Genomic DNA, 20047 nt, shown 5'->3' with positions numbered 1-20047 from the left:
TCAAATAAAAATGGAATAATTCAAGGATGATATCGAGTCGTGAAAATGAAGCACGAGGTAGGACGGAGAATGCCGGGAATGCGTTGTCTAGGGATCGGGCCACAGTACAAAGCACTTCTTCTTGAAAAGAAAGAAAAGTCTGTGATAGTTTGGCAACTACCTCAAGTATGATAATGCCCATACGCCATTAACTAAAATGACAGATTGATAACTCTACTCAGAAAAGCCCCTGAGGAATTATCTAAAATTTATCATAGTTTGAAAAACCCTTCATGAACCTAGAGAACTATTAGAGATGCTGGTTTGAGAAGGTATTTTTAGGCATGTCCCTATCACAATAGCTGTAGAAGGCCCCCTGGTGTCATCTGCTAATGGGGTCCTCACTAAGAGATGTTTCTGTAATAAGCCTCTGGCATTTCCATGGCTGATTTATACTCTGGCAGGCAGACTCCTCTGATGAGAAAGGGGGAAAGAATATGTTCTTAAACCCTGGAGAAAATTGCTTTCACTTGTTCAGCCCTTTGTATGCTAAGCTTCAAATCGAGTGCTAAGTGCCAATTTCTACTTAACAAGCACACCCCCGTATTTTTAGCTTGGCATTTTGAAGAAGAGATAGGCCACAGGTAGGGGAGGTAAGGGGAGATGGTGGTTAATTCCTGGTTATACAATTATCTGTCTAGTGGATTGGGGAGGCATGTCTTCCTGTACTTTAATTTGCTCATATTACTGGTGTTAGGGCAAAATGATCTCTAAGGTAGTGTCTACTTTAGAAATTTGGAAATCAAATGGCACTGTCTTTCTGAGTCAGGTCAACAAAGCTCAGGTAAACAGGAATAATGATTTGCGTCTCATACCAGTCATCATAGTATGTGCCTTACAGGGTCTTTTTTTTTGTTCATTTTTTTTTTTACCAATGTATGTCACTCAATACATACACTTCCATACTCTGTACTAAGATGACTGCCAGAAACATCTGCAGAGTAACTTACTGAGTCGTCTGAACCTTAACAGAAAGTTCAGACTGATGAAATTTCCAGTGTGGACATCAGCATTGGGCTCGGATTAGATTTCCTCATGGTTTGAGCTTATCACAGTGTGTTGTCCATGGTATTATTAAACCTCCTTGCTTGTCACTTCCACAACTGGGTCATAGGCCCAAGGCAGAGTTTTGAAAAGAGATCATGTTCTTATAGAAAGGCATTTTGCTCTTTCACCCATACTGGTCCTGTACCTTTGGGGAAGGAGTGACCGACCACCTCTGTCGTGAGGGACCACAGACTTGCCACGCACACCTCTACACTGCCTCCACAATCACACTTGGGAGTTCTCTCTACTTGATCTCGGTTCACTAGGACGATGTTCATTCAATTCCACGATTGGGGGCCCCAGACTAAGCAGTGAGAAGGAATATCCAAAAAAACATCACCCAGTGCCTCTCCCTTTACTCTCTCCTGTCTTCCTTTTGGAGGCTAAACATCACTCTTTGGAGTCACACGAGGCATTCTTTTCTCAGAACACCTTGCCTTGCATATGAAATACTCCACGAATGAAAAACATACACTTTCTGAGTGAGTTTCAAACAGTGAGGATCCAGAAACAGAAGCACGGAACTGGAAATGCAATCAATCTTATTTCAGTATTTGAAGTGGGGCTCTTTCAGAGAGATATGCTGGTGACTAATGCCCAGAATCCTCAGTTTGGGGGTAACATCACTGCTGGCCTCGTTCCACAAATGCGTGACAACAGACAGACTTGGAAAAGGCGGAGAGTATCCAACTGCAGCAGGTGTGTGTTGCTGTTTATTTACAAGTTGGCAAGTTAGGTGTCAGCTTTTCCATAAGTCCCCTCTGGAGGTCTGTAGTACTTGGGGAAAGCCATCAGCTGTATCATGTTGAAAGCATACTTCCTGCATCTGATATTCTTCAAAACATTCTCTATGCGGCAGCCTTCTCTGGTGAAAGGGGAAAAAGTACAACTTGATGAAACACAGAGTAAAGAAATACGCTTTATTTGTTCAATGCAGAGTTGTAGCAACAGTCCAAGTAAAAATAACAAAGATTCAACTCTACATTTATTATTATTATTATTTTTCACAAATGATGATACATCTTACAAAATTAAATCCTAGGCCAGGCCCAACACTGTTAATTGCCCTCGGAAAGAGACGGTTCAAGTCTCTCTGAACTGAACTGATAGTTAAGGTTTTGATAAACTCTTTAAATAGAATTTGATCCACAATACAGCTCTCACTTGAGTTTCATAAATATATCTGCCTTTTCAAATAACTCTTGCACAAGATAATGTCTCAGTCTCTTTAAAACACATTAAAACCTGTATGTAGCCCTAAGGATGCAGGTTCTAGGAATAAGGCATTGAATTGATTCAGTCTCGCCCTCTAGATTTGGAAAGGAAAGTTTCGTCTCTATTTTACATTTTCCCTTTACTTTTCTTTTTTCTTTCTTTATTTTTTTCTTCTTATTCTTTTTTTTTTTTCTTTAGCTGTGCAACAAAGGGAAATAACATGGCTTTCTCAACAGCCTGGTCCAAGTCTCAGCTTTAAAAAGGGAGGGTGCTGGAGCACAGCCATCCAGAAGTTACAGGTGCTGAAAATGGCGTGGACACACACACACACACACACACACACACACACACACACACACACACACACACACACACGGTGGAAAGAACAGAAAAGTATTTCTGAGAGCTGAATCAACCCAAACCACAGTTACAAACAGGTCGATTTAATTACAAAACATAAACAGCCATTCTCTCCAGAAAGGTGCTTGACAGAAGAGGTTAAATGCAGCAAAGAAACAACAGAACCATCAGGTGAAGCAATCAGGCGGCAGAAGGTTCCATTAGCTGAGGGTGGTTGTTAGTGTCGAGGAGCGCAGTGCAAAGTCCAGAACCTCCCCCAGCTCTACAGCTGTTCTCAAAGGGTTTCTGCACATCGTGCAAATTCAGTCCTGATTTCTTTACTACTTCTAGTGGGAAGAGGAACAGGAGGTGCAGAACTTCAAGCTTTCAGGATTCTGTTTGTTTTATTCCAAAGACAGTTATTGGAAAACTCTTCTTGAGCTAGTTAGTACCAGAGAGAGACACACTCTTTCCCCCCTATGAATGAGAGAGCCAATAAATTCACTTAATGCATAGTACTTTTTGCTGTTGTTGCAGATGGTAGGGAAAACAAAAACAAAAACAAACAAACAAACAAACAAAAAAGCACACGCAATTCAAACATTTGTGGTTTCTTTTTAAATTCCATGACTCTGAAAATGTAGAAATAGTACAGCATTGTCCCCATCACGGAAGGTCCACTGTTGTTTGTAGAAAAGAAAGGAGCACAACACAAAACTTATTGGTATTTGGCTAAGAGCAACGCGAGGCTTAAAATAAGCCACACCACGAGGAGGTGAGAGCTGACCAGGAGCAAGGCGACAGGATAGAAGTGCCGAGAAGTTGGCTTGTTATCAGTTAGACAGCCTGTTTCAGGATCATCGGATTCATTCAGGGCTCCCTGGGCTTGTCTGCTGTTAAACAGGAGGAGTTAGGAGAGAGAAGAAAACAGTAGAGCATTCATACAGCAAAGATTCTCAGCCTTAACATATTCTGAAAGCAACACATCTTTATATGCAACAATCCTGCATCAGATAGCATTCTGACGAGAAATCGCCCCCAAATCCATCCTGTGTGTTTCCCCCTCACTGTGTGATGTTGATGGCTGGGTTAAGAAAGAACTTCACTTACTACTATTATTATTACTTTCCTGGGCAAGAAGGAAAAGCCAGCCTCTGTGATGGGGTAAATCTGTATCCACAGGGAGGGAAGGACTGGACAAACCTAATAGCATGAGAAAGCAAGATTGCATGCAGGAACTCAAATGCGGGTCAGCCCACAAGAAACAATCAGATAAGTCACATCTTTGGAAAAGCCATATGAGAAACACGGTAACATACTGGAGCAAAAAAAAAAAAAAAAAAAAAAAAAAAAAAGACATGGCTGGATGGCTAGAGCATTTAAACACACCTCTCTCCATATTGGTCTCAGACCCATGTCATGTGTTTAAAGTTCTAGAAGTGAGTCATGGAAATGGTTCGGTGTTGAAAGTGATGCCACATCTGGTACGTCACTCTTGCCAGCCATAATTTTTACTTTAACAAATTATGACCCCGAGTTCTGCTCATTTATCACATTGTTTCCTGAGCCTCTTACTTGGATAAGACCAAATCTTATCTCCTAGGAACTCTGGATCTTATAAGACACCAGTGTTGGCAGGCTGACACTTTGATGCTAAATTCCTAGACAGTCTATCTTTCTGTGTAAAGAAATAAGTGGGCATTTGTAGCAAGGCTTAAAAACAGCTTCTGTAATGGAAGATTGGATCTATCTCACACTGATACAAGTGGAAAATAACACACACACACACACACATATATATACATATATATTTATACATATATATATGTATATATGTATATATATACATATATATATGTATAAATATATATATATGGGCATATTCCATTAGCTCTAGAGTCTTCATAATTCTAGTCACAGTTGAAATTAATTGCCTCTGGGAGGTTTTGTCTCAATCAACCCTCATAGATTGGGAGGCAAAAAATTTTCTGTTGCTCAGTCTTCTAAGGACCAGGCAAAGAAAGGTGACTTCTTCTTCTTCCTCATTTATTTATTTAAATGTTTTTGTTTCTTATCTTTAGTTATTTGACAGAGATATCCAAAAATCAAGAGAAGGGAGCTATGGAGAGGGAGAGAGACAGAGAGACACCTGCACCCCTGCTTCCCCGTGTGTGAGACTTTTCCCCTGCAGGTGGGGATCAGAGGCTTGAAACTGGGTCCTTGGGCAGTGTAATGTACGCTCAACCAGGCATGCTATCACCCGGCCCCCTCTTTTTTTTTAAAGCTTATTTATTTGTTATTGGATAAAAACAGAGAGAAACTGAGAAGGGAGGAGGAGATAGAGAGGGAAAGAGACAGCCCTACTTCATCACTCATGAAGCGTTCCCCCTGCAGATGGGGACCAGGGGCTTGAACCTGGGTTCTTGCCCACTGTCATATGTGTGTTGAACCATGTACATCATTGCCTGGCCCCCAGAAAAGTGACTTCTAAACAAACCCAGCTTCCATAGCCTCCCTGGCCAAATGCAGCCTCAGTTAACTACTTTCCTAGAAATCTCTGACTTTGTGTGGCTGAACTACACTAGAACTGGGAACACTCATTGTTCTTTCCAACAGCAATTCAATGTCAGCAATGCCCAATTCATCACACAGTGCTAGGCTCTGGTGTTTTCTGGCTTGGTAAAACCCACCATGTGTCCAGTGACAAAGTCAATGTTTATCAGGAACGTAAATGGCTCACTGAACAAACAGAAGGGTTACTCTGGACTTGGCAGGGTTCTGACTGCTCCTTGTACAGGTAATGGGGTGACTGACCACTGATATTTCACATCAGGAGAGAATTATGCATTCCTATTTTGGTTCATTAATTTTGCTTTTGGTTTATTTATTTAATAGAGATAGAGAAAAGACAAGAAGAAGAGAGAGAGAGACACACACCTGTAGCACTGCTTCACCAAACAGGAGGCTTCTGTCCTAAACAGAACTAGAAAACCCTCCTTTGTCATTTAGCCCATCCACTGCCCTGTCAGGGTGCTGAAATCCCTGCGTGACTCAATCCAGAAAATATTTCACTCATTTGTTCAATCAATCGATTTTAATATGCATCACACTCTTTCAAGCTATTTTTCATATATCCTGTAAAATATCTTCTAGTAATACAGTAAGAAGGGACAGGCAGTTGTGGGAGAGTCTTGTGTGTGGACTCTAGGGTCAGACCAGCAGGGGTCAAACTCAGTTCAGTCACTGACAAGGTGAGTTGGCCAGGACACCTTGCCTAACCTTTCATGTCTTGACCAGGTTCCCCCCACAGAGCCAGGTGTGAAGCAGACACTCTGGAGAGGTGATGCCAACTGGCAGTTGGAAACCAACCAGTGTACACCCCTCAGCAGTGGGGCTGGTGTCACTTGAGGCAGCAGGACGCAGAAAAAGGAGGTTTGGAGCAGAAAGGGAACTCAATCCTTTATTTGCGCTGGCACCTCAGAGTTGGGTGAGAGAACAGCAGTTTGGGCCACGTGGAGATAGCAAAAATGGCCACCTAGAGCAGCAACCTTCCCTGCGTCTAATCACCAAAGAGAAAGGTGGGCAAAAGAGTGAGGTGCGGAAGAAGAGCTTTTATGGGAATAGCTCTCGTGAGAATGAGAAGGGGGAGGAGTCACCATAGCACTCCAGGGTAGGATAATAACTCTTGCGGAAATGGGAAGGGGGAGGAGTAACCAAAGCACTCCAACTATCTTGGGGCATTGACAATGCCCTGAGGGCACAACATGGTGGAACAGGCTCTCCAAGAATGTCCCAACTCTCGTGGGAACTAGCAGTAGCCTGAGGGGGCAACATGGCACAATTTCCCAGCAGGCTGGGAAATTTCTAAGCAGCAGTGAAGCACAAACAAGGTGCTTTAGCCACAAGTGAGCCTGGAGAGTGGAGGGCCAGCCAGCAGTCTGCTCAGTCTGCATGCTGTTTGCTTTCACCTCTGGGGAAGAACAGGTTTGTGTAATGCCCCAGTGGACACTTCTGGACAAACAACGGTCACCACTACTTTGACTAGGCCATGTAGCAATCTGCATTGGTTTAGAATGCATAATGGACCATGACCATGCTGTGGTTCCTGATTGAAGAGAAAAGCTGAAAATAACAGATCTCATGCTTGAACAACTTCTGGGAATGAGGGGAAAAAAAAAAAACTTTCAGAGGAATCCATTCCACACACAAGCAGCTGTGGGGGTTGAGTCACGGTGGGCGCACGTGTGCAGCCGTGTGGGAGAGGCTGCGGGGCTAGAAGGGAGGTTCCAGGGAAGCTGACTTGATGGAGAGGTGACCTGGAGGTCTCCTTAATTTCTCAGATGAACAAGGTGAAAGCAGAGGCTTTACAGTAGCACCTGCCTTTCCCCTACTCTCACTTCTAGAACCTGACAGTTACAGAACTTCAACAAATGCTCAATCTCTTTCCATTACATTTTTTCCCTATACACTGGAACAACAGAATTGTTCAAAAGACATACATGCCATCTAAGATGACACATGAAAAAGTCAGCACAGTAGGAGCAATACACTAAGGCCTGGGTTTAACGTTAGCTATTCCTATTTGTCTGTCTATCTATCTCCTTCCTATCTATCTATCTATCTATCTATCTATCTATATATCTATCTCCTACCTACCTACCTACCTACCTTATGTCTGTCTTAGTATAAATGCTACATTCTGATAACAAATTCAGGTGAGATTTTTGGAACATTCTTTTTTTAAAAAAAAATTTATTTTCCTTTTTGTTGTCCTTCTTGTTTTTAGATTTTAGGAACATTCTTATCAGTATATCAGTAAAAAAAAACTTTTTCCTGGCAGAGACACCTACGGACAAGACAGGTTCTGACAGTGACGCTGGCCACTGAAGTGGAAGCCAAGTTGGGAAGCTGGCTAACTCATCACTTGATTCTTATATTATCTTTTGCCTTCAGGGTTATCATTGGGGCTCGGTGGTGCCAGCACTATGAATCCACTGCTCCTGGCAGCCATTTTTTTCCATTTTACTGGATAGGACAGAGAGAAATTGAGAGAGGAGGGAAAGAGAGGGAGAGAGAAAGACACCAGCAGACCTGCTTTACGCTTGTGAAGGAATCCCATGTAGGTAGGAAGCTGAGGGCTGGAACTGGGGTCCTTGGACATTGTGACATGTACTACACTGCCCAGCTCCTGAAAGCTTTTTCTTTTCTTTTCTTTTCTTTTCTTTTCTTTTCTTTTCTTTTCTTTTCTTTTCTTTCCTTTCCTTTTTTTTTCTTTCTTTTTTTGGCAACTTATCATTTTCCAGTCTGTTTGTTGCCTTCCAAGTGAGAACTATTAAGAGGTTGTCTGTATGTGTGTGTGTGTGCTGGGGGACACAGGGGTGGTCTTACAGTCCCATTAACTGGCTATTTAGGAACTTCCATCTCTGGGGATCAGAGAAGCAGATTAAGAACGCCTCACTGGGAGCCATTCTGTCATTCAGTTGGAGTTGAGGGTGTCGTTGCCTAAGAGGACGCTACAGAAGCTAATGCCAGAGACTCATGCCTGTATCACAGGGCAAGGCCATGGGCTTCTGGGCTACCTCCTGGGTGCCACTTGCTGGCCACCACTCAATCTTTAAAGTTCTCTTCAAGTGCCAGCTGCAAAGGATGGGTTAAGTAGCAATTGTCCTCATCTTCTCCTTGGGGGACCATGAGAAACCATCAGCCAAGGGGCAACTTGCAAAGAACCCTGACATCCCAGTGTCACTAGGTCCTAGCCACTGCTGACTAGTACGAGTACCATGGAGGCCAATCCCAGTGCTGCCCCATTGAGCATGGCACACAAGCAGACGTTTAAGGGCCATTACTGAATCGGCGGCATTGAAAATGATTTTATTCCCTTCAAGGACCTGTCCAAGCAATCACATCAAATAGAAGCAAGCAAAAGGGAAAGTCTCACGGTTAAACACATCACTGCCTTCATGAAGAGACATCTCAAATAAAACCCACCGTGTGTGATGTGGCAGTATTTGCTTTTTTTCCCCCCATCTCTGCCTGTTACTGCCTCCACCTAGATTCTAGGTCCTCACTCAGATCACCCAGCTTTCTAACAGGAAGGGCTACAGCCCTCGAATTCCCCTCTATTGTCTCATTACTCACTAATAGTTTTGCTAAAGCTCTTCACGTTCCCTTAAAGGAAAACAATAAAAAAACAAAGCAAAAGAAAAGAAAATCTTTCTTTCTGACCAGAAAGTTGATTCTCATCCATTTTTTAAAGGAGACTATTTCACATTTAATTACACACAGTGTTCAGAGCTCTGGACACACTATCTTAAAATCACCAGTCAAGATCTAAGAGCCATGGTCACACAGAGCTTTGATGCCATATTCAATTGGTGGATGGATCTTAACAGAACATGGTGTTTCAGGCCCTGGGCTGTGGTATGGCACATGGTTAAGTGGGGAGATCAGTGTAAAGATGGGGATAATGTGGGCATGGTGTCAATGAGAGTAATGAGGGCAGTAAAGACACCCCAGAACTTGGGGGCTGGGCAATGGCACAGTGGGTTACGCACATAGAGTACAAAGCACAGGGACCTGCGCAAGGATCCTGGTTCGAGCCTCTGACTCCCCATCTGCAGGGGGAACTTCATACGTGGTGAAGCAGGTCTGCAGGTGTCTCTTCCTCTCTCTATCTCCCCAGCTCTCTCAATTTCTCTCTGTGTTATCCAATTAAAAAAAAAAAAGGCCTCCAGGAGCAGTGGATTCGTAGTGCAGGCATCGAGCCTCAGTGATAACACTGGAGGCAGATGAGAGATGAAAGAGAGAGAGAGGGAGAGAGAGAGAGAGAGAGAGAGAGAGAGAGAGAGACCATGTACTCAGACTGCCAGCTGTGAAAGCAACTTGTTAAAACCACCAAGTTGAAAATACACAGTTTACAGATGAGGAAAGAAATTAACTTAAAGGCTTTGCCTAAGTGGCTGCAACAGCAGGTTGTAAGGAGTGGGCAGTGAGAACAATGGTCCCCTGGTTGTTCAGGCTGTAAGGAGTGGGCAGTGAGAACAGTGGTCCCCTGGTTGCTCAGGCTGTAAGGAGTGGGCAGTGAGAACAGTGGTCCCCTGGTTGCTCAGGCTGTAAGGAGTGGGCAGTGAGAACAGTGGTCCCCTGGTTGCTCAGGCTGTAAGGAGTGGGCAGTGAGAACAGTGGTCCCCTGGTTGCTCAGGCTGTAAGGAGTGGGCAGTGAGAACAGTGGTCCCCTGGTTGCTCAGGCTGTAAGGAGTGGGCAGTGAGAACAGTGGTCCCCTGGTTGCTCAGGCTGTAAGGAGTGGGCAGTGAGAACAGTGGTCCCCTGGTTGTTCAGGCTGTAAGGAGTGGGCAGTGAGAACAGTGGTCCCCTGGTTGTTCAGGCTGTAAGGAGTGGGCAGTGAGAACAGTGGTCCCCTTGTTGTTCAGGCTGTAAGGAGTGGGCAGTGAGAACAGTGGTCCCCTGGTTGCTCAGGCTGTAAGGAGTGGGCAGTGAGAACAGTGGTCCCCTGGTTGCTCAGGCTGTAAGGAGTGGGCAGTGAGAACAGTGGTCCCCTGGTTGCTCAGGCTGTAAGGAGTGGGCAGTGAGAACAGTGGTCCCCTGGTTGCTCAGGCTGTAAGGAGTGGGCAGTGAGAACAGTGGTCCCCTGGTTGTTCAGGCTGTAAGGAGTGGGCAGTGTGAACAGTGGTCCCCTGGTTGTTCAGGCTGTAAGGAGTGGGCAGTGAGAACAGTGGTCCCCTGGTTGCTCAGGCTGTAAGGAGTGGGCAGTGAGAACAATGGTCCCCTGGTTGCTCAGGCTGTAAGGAGTGGGCAGTGAGAACAGTGGTCCCCTGGTTGTTCAGGCTGTAAGGAGTGGGCAGTGAGAACAGTGGTCCCCTGGTTGTTCAGGCTGTAAGGAGTGGGCAGTGAGAACAGTGGTCCCCTGGTTGTTCAGGCTGTAAGGAGTGGGCAGTGAGAACAGTGGTCCCCTGGTTGCTCAGGCTGTAAGGAGTGGGCAGTGAGAACAGTGGTCCCCTGGTTGCTCAGGCTGTAAGGAGTGGGCAGTGAGAACAGTGGTCCCCTGGTTGCTCAGGCTGTAAGGAGTGGGCAGTGAGAACAGTGGTCCCCTGGTTGCTCAGGCTGTAAGGAGTGGGCAGTGAGAACAGTGGTCCCCTGGTTGTTCAGGCTGTAAGGAGTGGGCAGTGTGAACAGTGGTCCCCTGGTTGTTCAGGCTGTAAGGAGTGGGCAGTGAGAACAGTGGTCCCCTGGTTGCTCAGGCTGTAAGGAGTGGGCAGTGAGAACAATGGTCCCCTGGTTGCTCAGGCTGTAAGGAGTGGGCAGTGAGAACAGTGGTCCCCTGGTTGCTCAGGCTGTAAGGAGTGGGCAGTGAGAACAATGGTCCCCTGGTTGCTCAGGCTGTAAGGAGTGGGCAGTGAGAACAGTGGTCCCCTGGTTGCTCAGGCTGTAAGGAGTGGGCAGTGAGAACAGTGGTCCCCTGGTTGCTCAGGCTGTAAGGAGTGGGCAGTGAGAACAGTGGTCCCCTGGTTGCTCAGGCTGTAAGGAGTGGGCAGTGAGAACAGTGGTCCCCTGGTTGTTCAGGCTGTAAGGAGTGGGCAGTGTGAACAGTGGTCCCCTGGTTGTTCAGGCTGTAAGGAGTGGGCAGTGAGAACAGTGGTCCCCTGGTTGCTCAGGCTGTAAGGAGTGGGCAGTGAGAACAATGGTCCCCTGGTTGCTCAGGCTGTAAGGAGTGGGCAGTGAGAACAGTGGTCCCCTGGTTGCTCAGGCTGTAAGGAGTGGGCAGTGAGAACAATGGTCCCCTGGTTGCTCAGGCTGTAAGGAGTGGGCAGTGAGAACAGTGGTCCCCTGGTTGCTCAGGCTGTAAGGAGTGGGCAGTGAGAACAGTGGTCCCCTGGTTGCTCAGGCTGTAAGGAGTGGGCAGTGAGAACAGTGGTCCCCTGGTTGCTCAGGCTGTAAGGAGTGGGCAGTGAGAACAGTGGTCCCCTGGTTGCTCAGGCTGTAAGGAGTGGGCAGTGAGAACAGTGGTCCCCTGGTTGTTCAGGCTGTAAGGAGTGGGCAGTGAGAACAGTGGTCCCCTGGTTGTTCAGGCTGTAAGGAGTGGGCAGTGAGAACAGTGGTCCCCTGGTTGCTCAGGCTGTAAGGAGTGGGCAGTGAGAACAGTGGTCCCCTGGTTGCTCAGGCTGTAAGGAGTGGGCAGTGAGAACAGTGGTCCCCTGGTTGCTCAAGCTGTAAGGAGTGGGCAGTGAGAACAGTGGTCCCCTGGTTGTTCAGGCTGTAAGGAGTGGGCAGTGAGAACAATGGTCCCCTGGTTGCTCAGGCTGTAAGGAGTGGGCAGTGAGAACAATGGTTCCCTGGTTGCTCAGGCTGTAAGGAGTGGGCAGTGAGAACAGTGGTCCCCTGGTTGCTCAGGCTGTAAGGAGTGGGCAGTGAGAACAGTGGTCCCCTGGTTGCTCAGGCTGTAAGGAGTGGGCAGTGAGAACAGTGGTCCCCTGGTTGCTCAGGCTGTAAGGAGTGGGCAGTGAGAACAGTGGTCCCCTGGTTGCTCAGTTTGCTTCTATGTTCATCTGGTAAGAAAGGGGAGGGGCTGCTTTTTTGTTTTGTCATGAAATTGAAAGACTTAAATACTTCTTATTAATTATTATTTTGCCTCCAGGGTTATCACTGGGGCTTGGAGCCCACACTACAAACCCACTGCTCCTGGAGACCATTTTTTCCAATTAATGGACAGAACAGAGTAATTGAGAGAGGAGGAGAAGACAGAGAGGGAAGAGACAGAAAGATACCTACCGGCCTGCTTCAATGTTTGTAAAGTTCTTTGCTGCAGGTGGGGAGCAGGGTTCAAACCTGAGTCCTTGTGCTGTTTCTTTTGCAGACTAAGTACTATGTGCACTTAACTGGTGTGCTGCCACTCACCCCCCCAGACTTGAATACTCTTGCATGACAAAAGAGACATCAAAAATAGCCTGAAATTTCAACTTGTAATTACATTGAATATCCAAAGTAGATGTTCAGGAATTAAAAAACAAACAAACTGTAATTGTTTGCATACAGGAACAATTTTAATGAAAGAAGGTCCAGACAAAGGCTTTAGTGGAACATGAAAGAATCCTGTTAAATGGGATAAGCCAAAAGGAGAAGGATGAATACTGGATAATGTCACTTTTATGTGGAATTGAAGAAACAGGGACAGAGAGGAAACTTGGGCTGGGTGTGGAGTACTGCATCAAGGCAAAGGAATCTGAGGAAGGAGGGCAAAGGACTGGGTGGGGAGGAGAGGGCATTTGGGTCCTGAGGCATGATGGTGCTAAAGGACCTTGCCTGGAGGTGAGAATGTTCTGCAGACTCCTGTCACAGGGACGTGAGAAATGGCACCCATGGGTCCACCACCATACTGCAAACCATCAACCACCCTCCCCAGTTAAATGATAAAGAAAAGCTGCTGTAGTGAGCAAAACACACACCCCCAGAAGAAGTGTGAGTTCTCTGTTCCAGGGTGCTGCCTGAATTCTCAGTATAGCAAGGCTACTTTCAACCATCACTGGGAAGGGAGGGCCACTGAGAGCTAGGGAATCCCAGAGCATGGCAACCCAGGCGACATGCTGAGACTGGAGACCTGCCCGAGGAGCAAAGCCTAAGGCAGGGGGGAGGAGGAGGATTTCACTGGCTTGGAGAAGAGGAAAACACTGGCTGATGCATGTAGTGCTGACTGCACTCACTTAGACACATTATAATATGTACTGTATAGATGGCAGTTAGGGTTACCTGAGCACAGCAATGGAAGATACTCATTTAATTCACCATCTGAGTGGAAGAAACAGAACTATGCCTTGAGTCCCATTGTGTCCTATCTATTTTATGGATAGTCCTTTATTTGTTCATCCAAGCAGTCAAACTGGCTGGCTGGATTATCTCCATGGACTCCAAAGAGAATTTGTTCAAGTAGCAGATAAGGGATCTCAGCCCAGTCAGTCTAATGGGCAAACCAGATTTCTCTCACTTTCTGGTGGAGTTTGTTGAGCCCTGGCCTCTTGCTCTTTCTCAGAAGCGGGCAGTGTGATTTCTTGCCAGTTGTTAGATTAGTTTAAGCCTCTAAAATTGCTTTCACCTCTGCTTTCCTGTGATTCTTTGATTCTATTAAAATGTAACTGCAGTGCTATAGAGATGCAGGATTTTTTTTTCTTCTATTAATAGAATGGCCAATAGTTCAGAAAGAAATAGTGGGGAAGGGGGAAAAAATCAACCTTGCTGATGCTGTTTGGGTTTCTATAGTTATATATGTTCATTCTGATCAAGTTGCATAGATAAGCATGCTGACATATGTAAGTATTGAAATTTAATTGCTATTATCACTTCCCATATAACTCTTATCAGTTTCATAAAGTACCTGTAAGAGAGGGATATCTCTTTGCTTGAAGAAGTGAGGCTTCAGAGATATCTCAACATTATTTTTTATTTATTTTTAATATTTTATTTATTGATTTCCTTTTGTTGCCCTTGTTGTTTCATTGTTGTAGTTATTGTTATTGTTGTCATCATTGTTGGATAGGACAGAGAGAAATAGAGAGAGCAGGGGAAGACAGAGAGAGAGAGAGAAAGACAGACACCTGCAGACCTGCTTCACCGCCTGTGAAGCGACTCCCCTGCAGTTGGGGAGCTGGGGGCTCGAACCAGGATACTTACGCCGGTCCTTGGGCTTTGCGCCATGTGTGCTCAACCCGCCGCACTACCCACCCAGCTCCTTTTTTTTTTTTTTTAAATCTCAACATTATTTTTTAGGAGACAGAAAATACACTTTTCCAGAAACACAAGCTAAGAAAACAGAGAAAAATGACTTGGGCATAAAATCTCAATGTGCTGCAGCAGAAGAAGAAAAAAGAGAGATAAGGAGCAGAAAGTGTAATTGCTTCCGTCTGATGATTATCAGACAACAAACCTCAGTTCTGATCTTTGAATTTCAGAAAGAAGACTTGGATGAGACTCAGAAAGGAACCTCATCAATGATTACAGGACTGAAGACAAGAGTGCAAGGGGAAGTGCTAAGGTTAGTTTTGTTTGAATAAGGGAAGACTAAGAAGGGATGTAACAGCATATTCAAATGAATATACTAGGTGGTGGGATGATTGGTGTGATATTAATTTGTGTTTTGCTTTCTTAGATTTTAGTCTATGGTATTAAGCATGTCACCCATAGACAGATAAATAGGAAGATTCTAGAAAGAAATAAATTGATGGATGTCGATATCTACCTCTAACTCATTTTTTTAAAACTTCTGATGAATGTAATTAGTTTCTCTTGTACAAGATCTCCAACAAGATGAATTAGTTGCAGAAGGTCTCTAAGAAAGGAGACTAGTCATTGCAATGTTCTAGATGTGCTTATAGCAAACATTCTTACCCATGTCACTGATCACTTTCTCTTTGCTTTAGTCTGAAGAGGAAATGAACAAGCAAAACAATCTAAGAGTTTTGATTCTATTCTGGAAGGCACTAGTCAGGATAATGAGATAAACTGAAAGACACAAATTATAAGAAAAAAAAAAAACTCTAATGATGCAAAACTGAGGTCACAAAAGTGAGGTGAGGAAGAGAGAGCCAAATAGACAGTTTGTTGGGGAGAGAAGGGGAGAGGAAAAAGGAGAAGGAGAGGGAGAGAGAGAGAGAGAGAGAGAGAGAGAGAGCGCAGGCTGGCACCCTGGTGGTGACACATGGTGTGGTGACTAACCATCAATGGACAGGAGCAGGACAGGTGCAGCTGTATCTCTCAAACATGTACAGACTTGTAAACCAACTTTACCTCAATGAAAAAAGAAAGACACTGGGGGTTGGGCGGTGGTGCAGTGGATTAAGCACACGTGGCACAAAGCGCAAGGACCAGCGTAAGGATCCCGGTTCGAGCCCCCAGCACCCCACCTGCAGGGGAGTCACTTCACAGGTGGTGAAGCAGGTCTGCAGGTGTCTATCTTTCTCTCCCCCTCTCTGTCTTCCCCTCCCCTCTCCATTTCTCTCTGTCCTATCCAACAACGAACAACATCAAAAATGGTAATAATAATAACCACAACAAGGCTACAACAACAAGGGCAACAAAAGGGGGAAAAATGGCCTCCAGGAGCAGTGGAATCATGGTGCAGGCACCGAGCCCAGCAATAACCCTGGAGGAAAAAAAAAAGAAAAAGAAAGACACTATGAACGACTATATGCCACCAAGCTAGAGAACCTAGAAGAAATGGACAAGTTCCTAGATACCTACAATCTTTCAAAATTAAGCAAAGAAGAATTAGAAAAATATGAACAGGCCAATCACAGCCAAAGGAATTGAAACAGTTATCAAAAACCTTCCCAAGAAGAAAAGTCCTGGACCAGATGGTTTTACAAAGCCTTAAAGGAAGAGTTAAAACCTCTACATTTAAAACTCTTCCAAGAGACTGAAGACACTGGAATACTCCCTTCCAGCTTCTATGAAGCCAACATCACTCTGATACCAAAAGCAGATAGAGACACAACCAAAAAAGAAAAATACAGACCAGTATCTCTGATGAACATAGATGCTAAAAAAATGAACAAAATTCTAGCCAACCAGATACAGCAGTATATTAAAAAAATTCTTCATCATGACCAAGTGGGTTTATCCCATAGATGCAAGGTTGGTTTAATATATATAAATCAGTAAACAGGATCCACCACATTAATAAAAGACCAAAAAACACATGATTATATCAATAGATGCAGAGAAAGCCTTTGACAAAATCCAACATCCCTATCACTTAATGATCCAGACACTACAAAGATGGAATAGATGGAAAATTCCTCAAGATAGTGGAGTCCATATATAGCAGACCTACAGCCAACATCATACTTAATGGTGAAAAACTTGAAGCATTCCCCCTCAGATAAGGTACTAGACAGGGCTGCCCACTATCACCATTACTATTCAACATAGTGTTGGAAGTTCTTGCCATAACAACCAGGCAGGAGTAAGGAATTAAAGGGATACAGATTTGAAGAGAAGAAGTCAAACTCTCACTATTTGCAGATGACAGAAAAACCTAAAGAATTCAACAAGAAGATTTTGGAAATTATCGAACAATATAGTAAGGTGTCACACTACAAATTAACATACAAAAGTCAGTGGCATTCCTCTATGCAAATACTAAGTTAGCAGAAGAAATCCAGAAATTAATTCCTTTTACTATGGCAACAAAAACAATAAAGCATCTAGCAATAAGTCTAGCAAAAGAAGTGAAAGATTTCTATACTGAAAGTATGAGTCACTATACAAGGAAATAGAAAAGTACACAAAGAAGTGGAAAGATATTCCATGTTCATGGACTAGAAGAATTAACATAATCAAAATTAATATACTACCAGAGTCATATACAAATTTACTGCAATCCCCATCAGGATCCCACCCAACTTTTTAGGAGAATAGACCAAAAGGTACAAATATTTATTTCTGTCTAAATTTTTTAAAATAATTTATTTCTTTATTGGGGAATTAATGTTTTACATTCAACAGTAAATACAATAGTTTGTACATGCATAACATTCCCCAGATTCCCATTTAACAATACAACCCCCACTATGTCATTCATCATCTTTCATGGACCTGTATTCTCCCCACCCACCCACCCAACCCAGAGTCTTTTACTTTAGTGTAATACTCCAATTCCATTTCTATTTCTGTTTAAATTTTAAAGACATCTTAAATGAAATGAATCCAATTACAAAGAAGACTAAAGTCAGAATAAACCAATGGGACTACATCAAATGACAAAAACTCCTTCACAGTAAAAGAAATAAATACCCAAACAAAGAGAACCCTCACAGAATAGGAGAAGATCTTTACTTGCCATACATCAGACAAGACGCTAATAACTAATATATATAAAGAGTGCACCAAACACAGCAACAAGAAAACAAATGATCCCAGCCAAAAAAATGGGGAAAGGATATCAACAGAATATTCTCCTTAGAAGAGATCCAAAAGGCCAACAAACATGAAACATAAGAAAAAATGTTCCAAGTCTTTGATGGTTAGAGAAATGCAAATAAAGACAACAATGAGATACCACTTCACTCCTGTAAGAATGTCATACATCAGAAAAGGTAGCAGCAACAAATGCTAGAGAGGTTATGGGGTCATAGAAACCCTCCTTCACTTCTGGTGGGAATGTAAATTGGTCCAACCTCTGTGGAGAGCAGTCTGGAGAACTCTAAGAAGGCTAGAAATAGACCTACCCTATGATCCTGCAATTCCTCTCCTGGGGATATATCCTAAGGAACCAAACACACTCATCCAAAAAAGATTTGTGTATACCTGTGTTCATAGCAGCACCATTTCAAATAGCCCAAACCTGGAAACAAACCAGGTTTTTAACAACAGATGAGTGGCTGAGCAAGTTGTGGTCTATATACACAATGGAATACTACTCAGCTATTAAAAATGGTGAATTCATCTTCTTTACCTCATCTTGAATCGAGCTTGAGGAAATAATGTTAAGTGAGATAAGTCATAAAAAAAGATGGATAGAAGATGATCTCACTCATATACAGAGTTGAAAAACAAGATCAGAAGGGAAATCACTAAGCAGAACCTGGACTGGAGTTAGCATATTGCACCAAAGTAAAAGACTCTGGAGTAGTGGGGAGGGTTCATGTTCTGAAACAATGATGGCAGAGGAGGACCTAGTGGGGGTTGAATTATTATGTGGAAAACTGGGAAATGATATGGTTGTACAAACTATTGTATTTTACTGTCAACTGTAAACCATTAATCACTCAGTAAAAAAATGAAAAAAAAAAAAAAGAAAAAAGAGGAACAAAACATGATATGGGAAAATACAATACTATAGAAATGTTCTATTTTGTGTTTGTTCTAAGTTACTTTAAGAATACTGTGTTGCGAGATCACTTTCTCTCCTCTCCTCTCCTCTCCTCTCCTCTCCTCTCCTCTCCTCTCCTCTCCTCTCCTCTCCTCTCCCGGATCAACTAGGAATACCAAAGGAGACCACCAGGACCGAAACAAGACAGGACTAGAATGACCACAGGAACCCAGTAAATCACCCGTGAGTACAAACACGTGTGGCTGGTGACAGAGAGGAGAGAGAGGCCTAAGCAGAGATTAAGTGACGGCTAACAGTTCAACAGTTTATCAGTGGAGACACCACCTCCAGTCTGCTCCACAATAAGGGGACAGCTGAAGGGAGGAAAGGACTCCCCAGAGACTCACCAAGTGCAACTCTGAGTCTCCATTGCTACTACCCTCAGAATCTGGAGCAGCAACAGGGAGGGACACCAGGGGACAGAGATCTAACCAAGAAACTCAGGAGAAGACCTATACCTCGGTGGCATAGCTGAGGGGCTGTGAAAGTCTCTTTGCATAACCACTGGATTATCTCTGCCACACCCTGCTTTATCTCTTGGTCAGGAGTCAGTGATTAAGCTAAGAAGCCTATTGATAGTTTAAAAGCCCTCAGGCTCCCATAGCCTACAGGGAAGAAAAAAAACAGAGGCTTTTACACCACTGAGCTCCAACTCAGGGATTGAAAAAACTGTTAACTTCCACCACGGTAAAACATTTAATTAAATTACTTAGACACAAGTCAATCCAGGCAATAGTGATCAATAATTTGAAAAGTACTGATAAAGGGAACTCATAACATAATATATAAAATGGTTAAAACAACAAGAAAAAATATTGGAGACTCGAACCAGGACAAGAGTCCAGCTAAAAGTCCTCCAGAGGGTGAAGCACAAAACAACGAGTTCAACATCCAAACATTAGCTAAGGAAATAATAACAGGAGTGAGTGAAAAATTTGAAAAAATTGTAATCAGAAATGCAGGAACAACAAATGAGAATATGGAAGAAAATTCTAATAAGCTCATGGTTATTAGAGAGCTGAAAACTGAAATCACTGAGCTAAGAAGGCAACTAGCTGAACAAGCTAAAACAGTATCAGAGCAGGGCAACAAAATAGATGAACTCCAGAAAGCAGTAGAGGGCAGAGAGAATAGAATCTATGAGGCTGAAGACAGAATTAGCAAGATTGATGATGAATTAGAAACAACTAAAAAAGAAGTAAGAGATCTCAAAAAGAGATTAAGAGGTGCTGAAAACAACAATAGAGTCCTATGGGATGACTTCAAAAGAAACAATATACGCATTATTGGCTTACCAGAGGAAGAAAGAGAAGGAGAGGAAGAAAGCATTCTCCAGGCCATAATAGCTGAAAATTTCTCTAGTCTAGACAACACCAAAGACATAAAGATTCAAGAAGCCCAGAGGGTCCCAAACAGAATTAACCCAGACCTAAAGACACCAAGACATGTCATACTTAGAATGGAAAGGAATAAGGATAAAGAAAGGATCCTCAAGGCTGCAAGAGAAAAACAAAGAGTCACCTACAAAG

At 43.7% G+C, this 20047-nt stretch overlaps 1 protein-coding gene across 7 annotated transcripts in view; it reads right to left on the bottom strand.

Annotated features, from left to right (window-relative positions):
• The window catches only part of INPP4B (inositol polyphosphate-4-phosphatase type II B), a 672916-nt gene that overhangs the window by 195200 nt on the left and 457669 nt on the right, over positions 1 to 20047 (bottom strand). Inside the window, exon 24 of one of the 7 annotated variants that reach the window (XM_060179037.1) lies at positions 1607 to 1951. The exons of 4 other annotated variants lie outside the window; for them this stretch is intronic. In XM_060179037.1, coding sequence (XP_060035020.1) covers positions 1819 to 1951 — 133 coding nt within the window. In that variant the 3' untranslated portion in view covers positions 1607 to 1818. Of the gene's footprint in view, positions 1 to 1606; positions 1952 to 3243; positions 3534 to 20047 lie in introns of those variants that run through there. 2 more of the 7 variants (XM_060179040.1, XM_060179036.1) reach the window with 2 other exon arrangements.

Source organism: Erinaceus europaeus, chromosome 19, assembly GCF_950295315.1.
Source record: "Erinaceus europaeus chromosome 19, mEriEur2.1, whole genome shotgun sequence".
Lineage (NCBI taxonomy): Eukaryota > Metazoa > Chordata > Mammalia > Eulipotyphla > Erinaceidae > Erinaceus > Erinaceus europaeus.
Note: the sequence above shows the minus strand (reverse complement) of the source record. Positions and strands in the feature narration are given on the sequence as shown.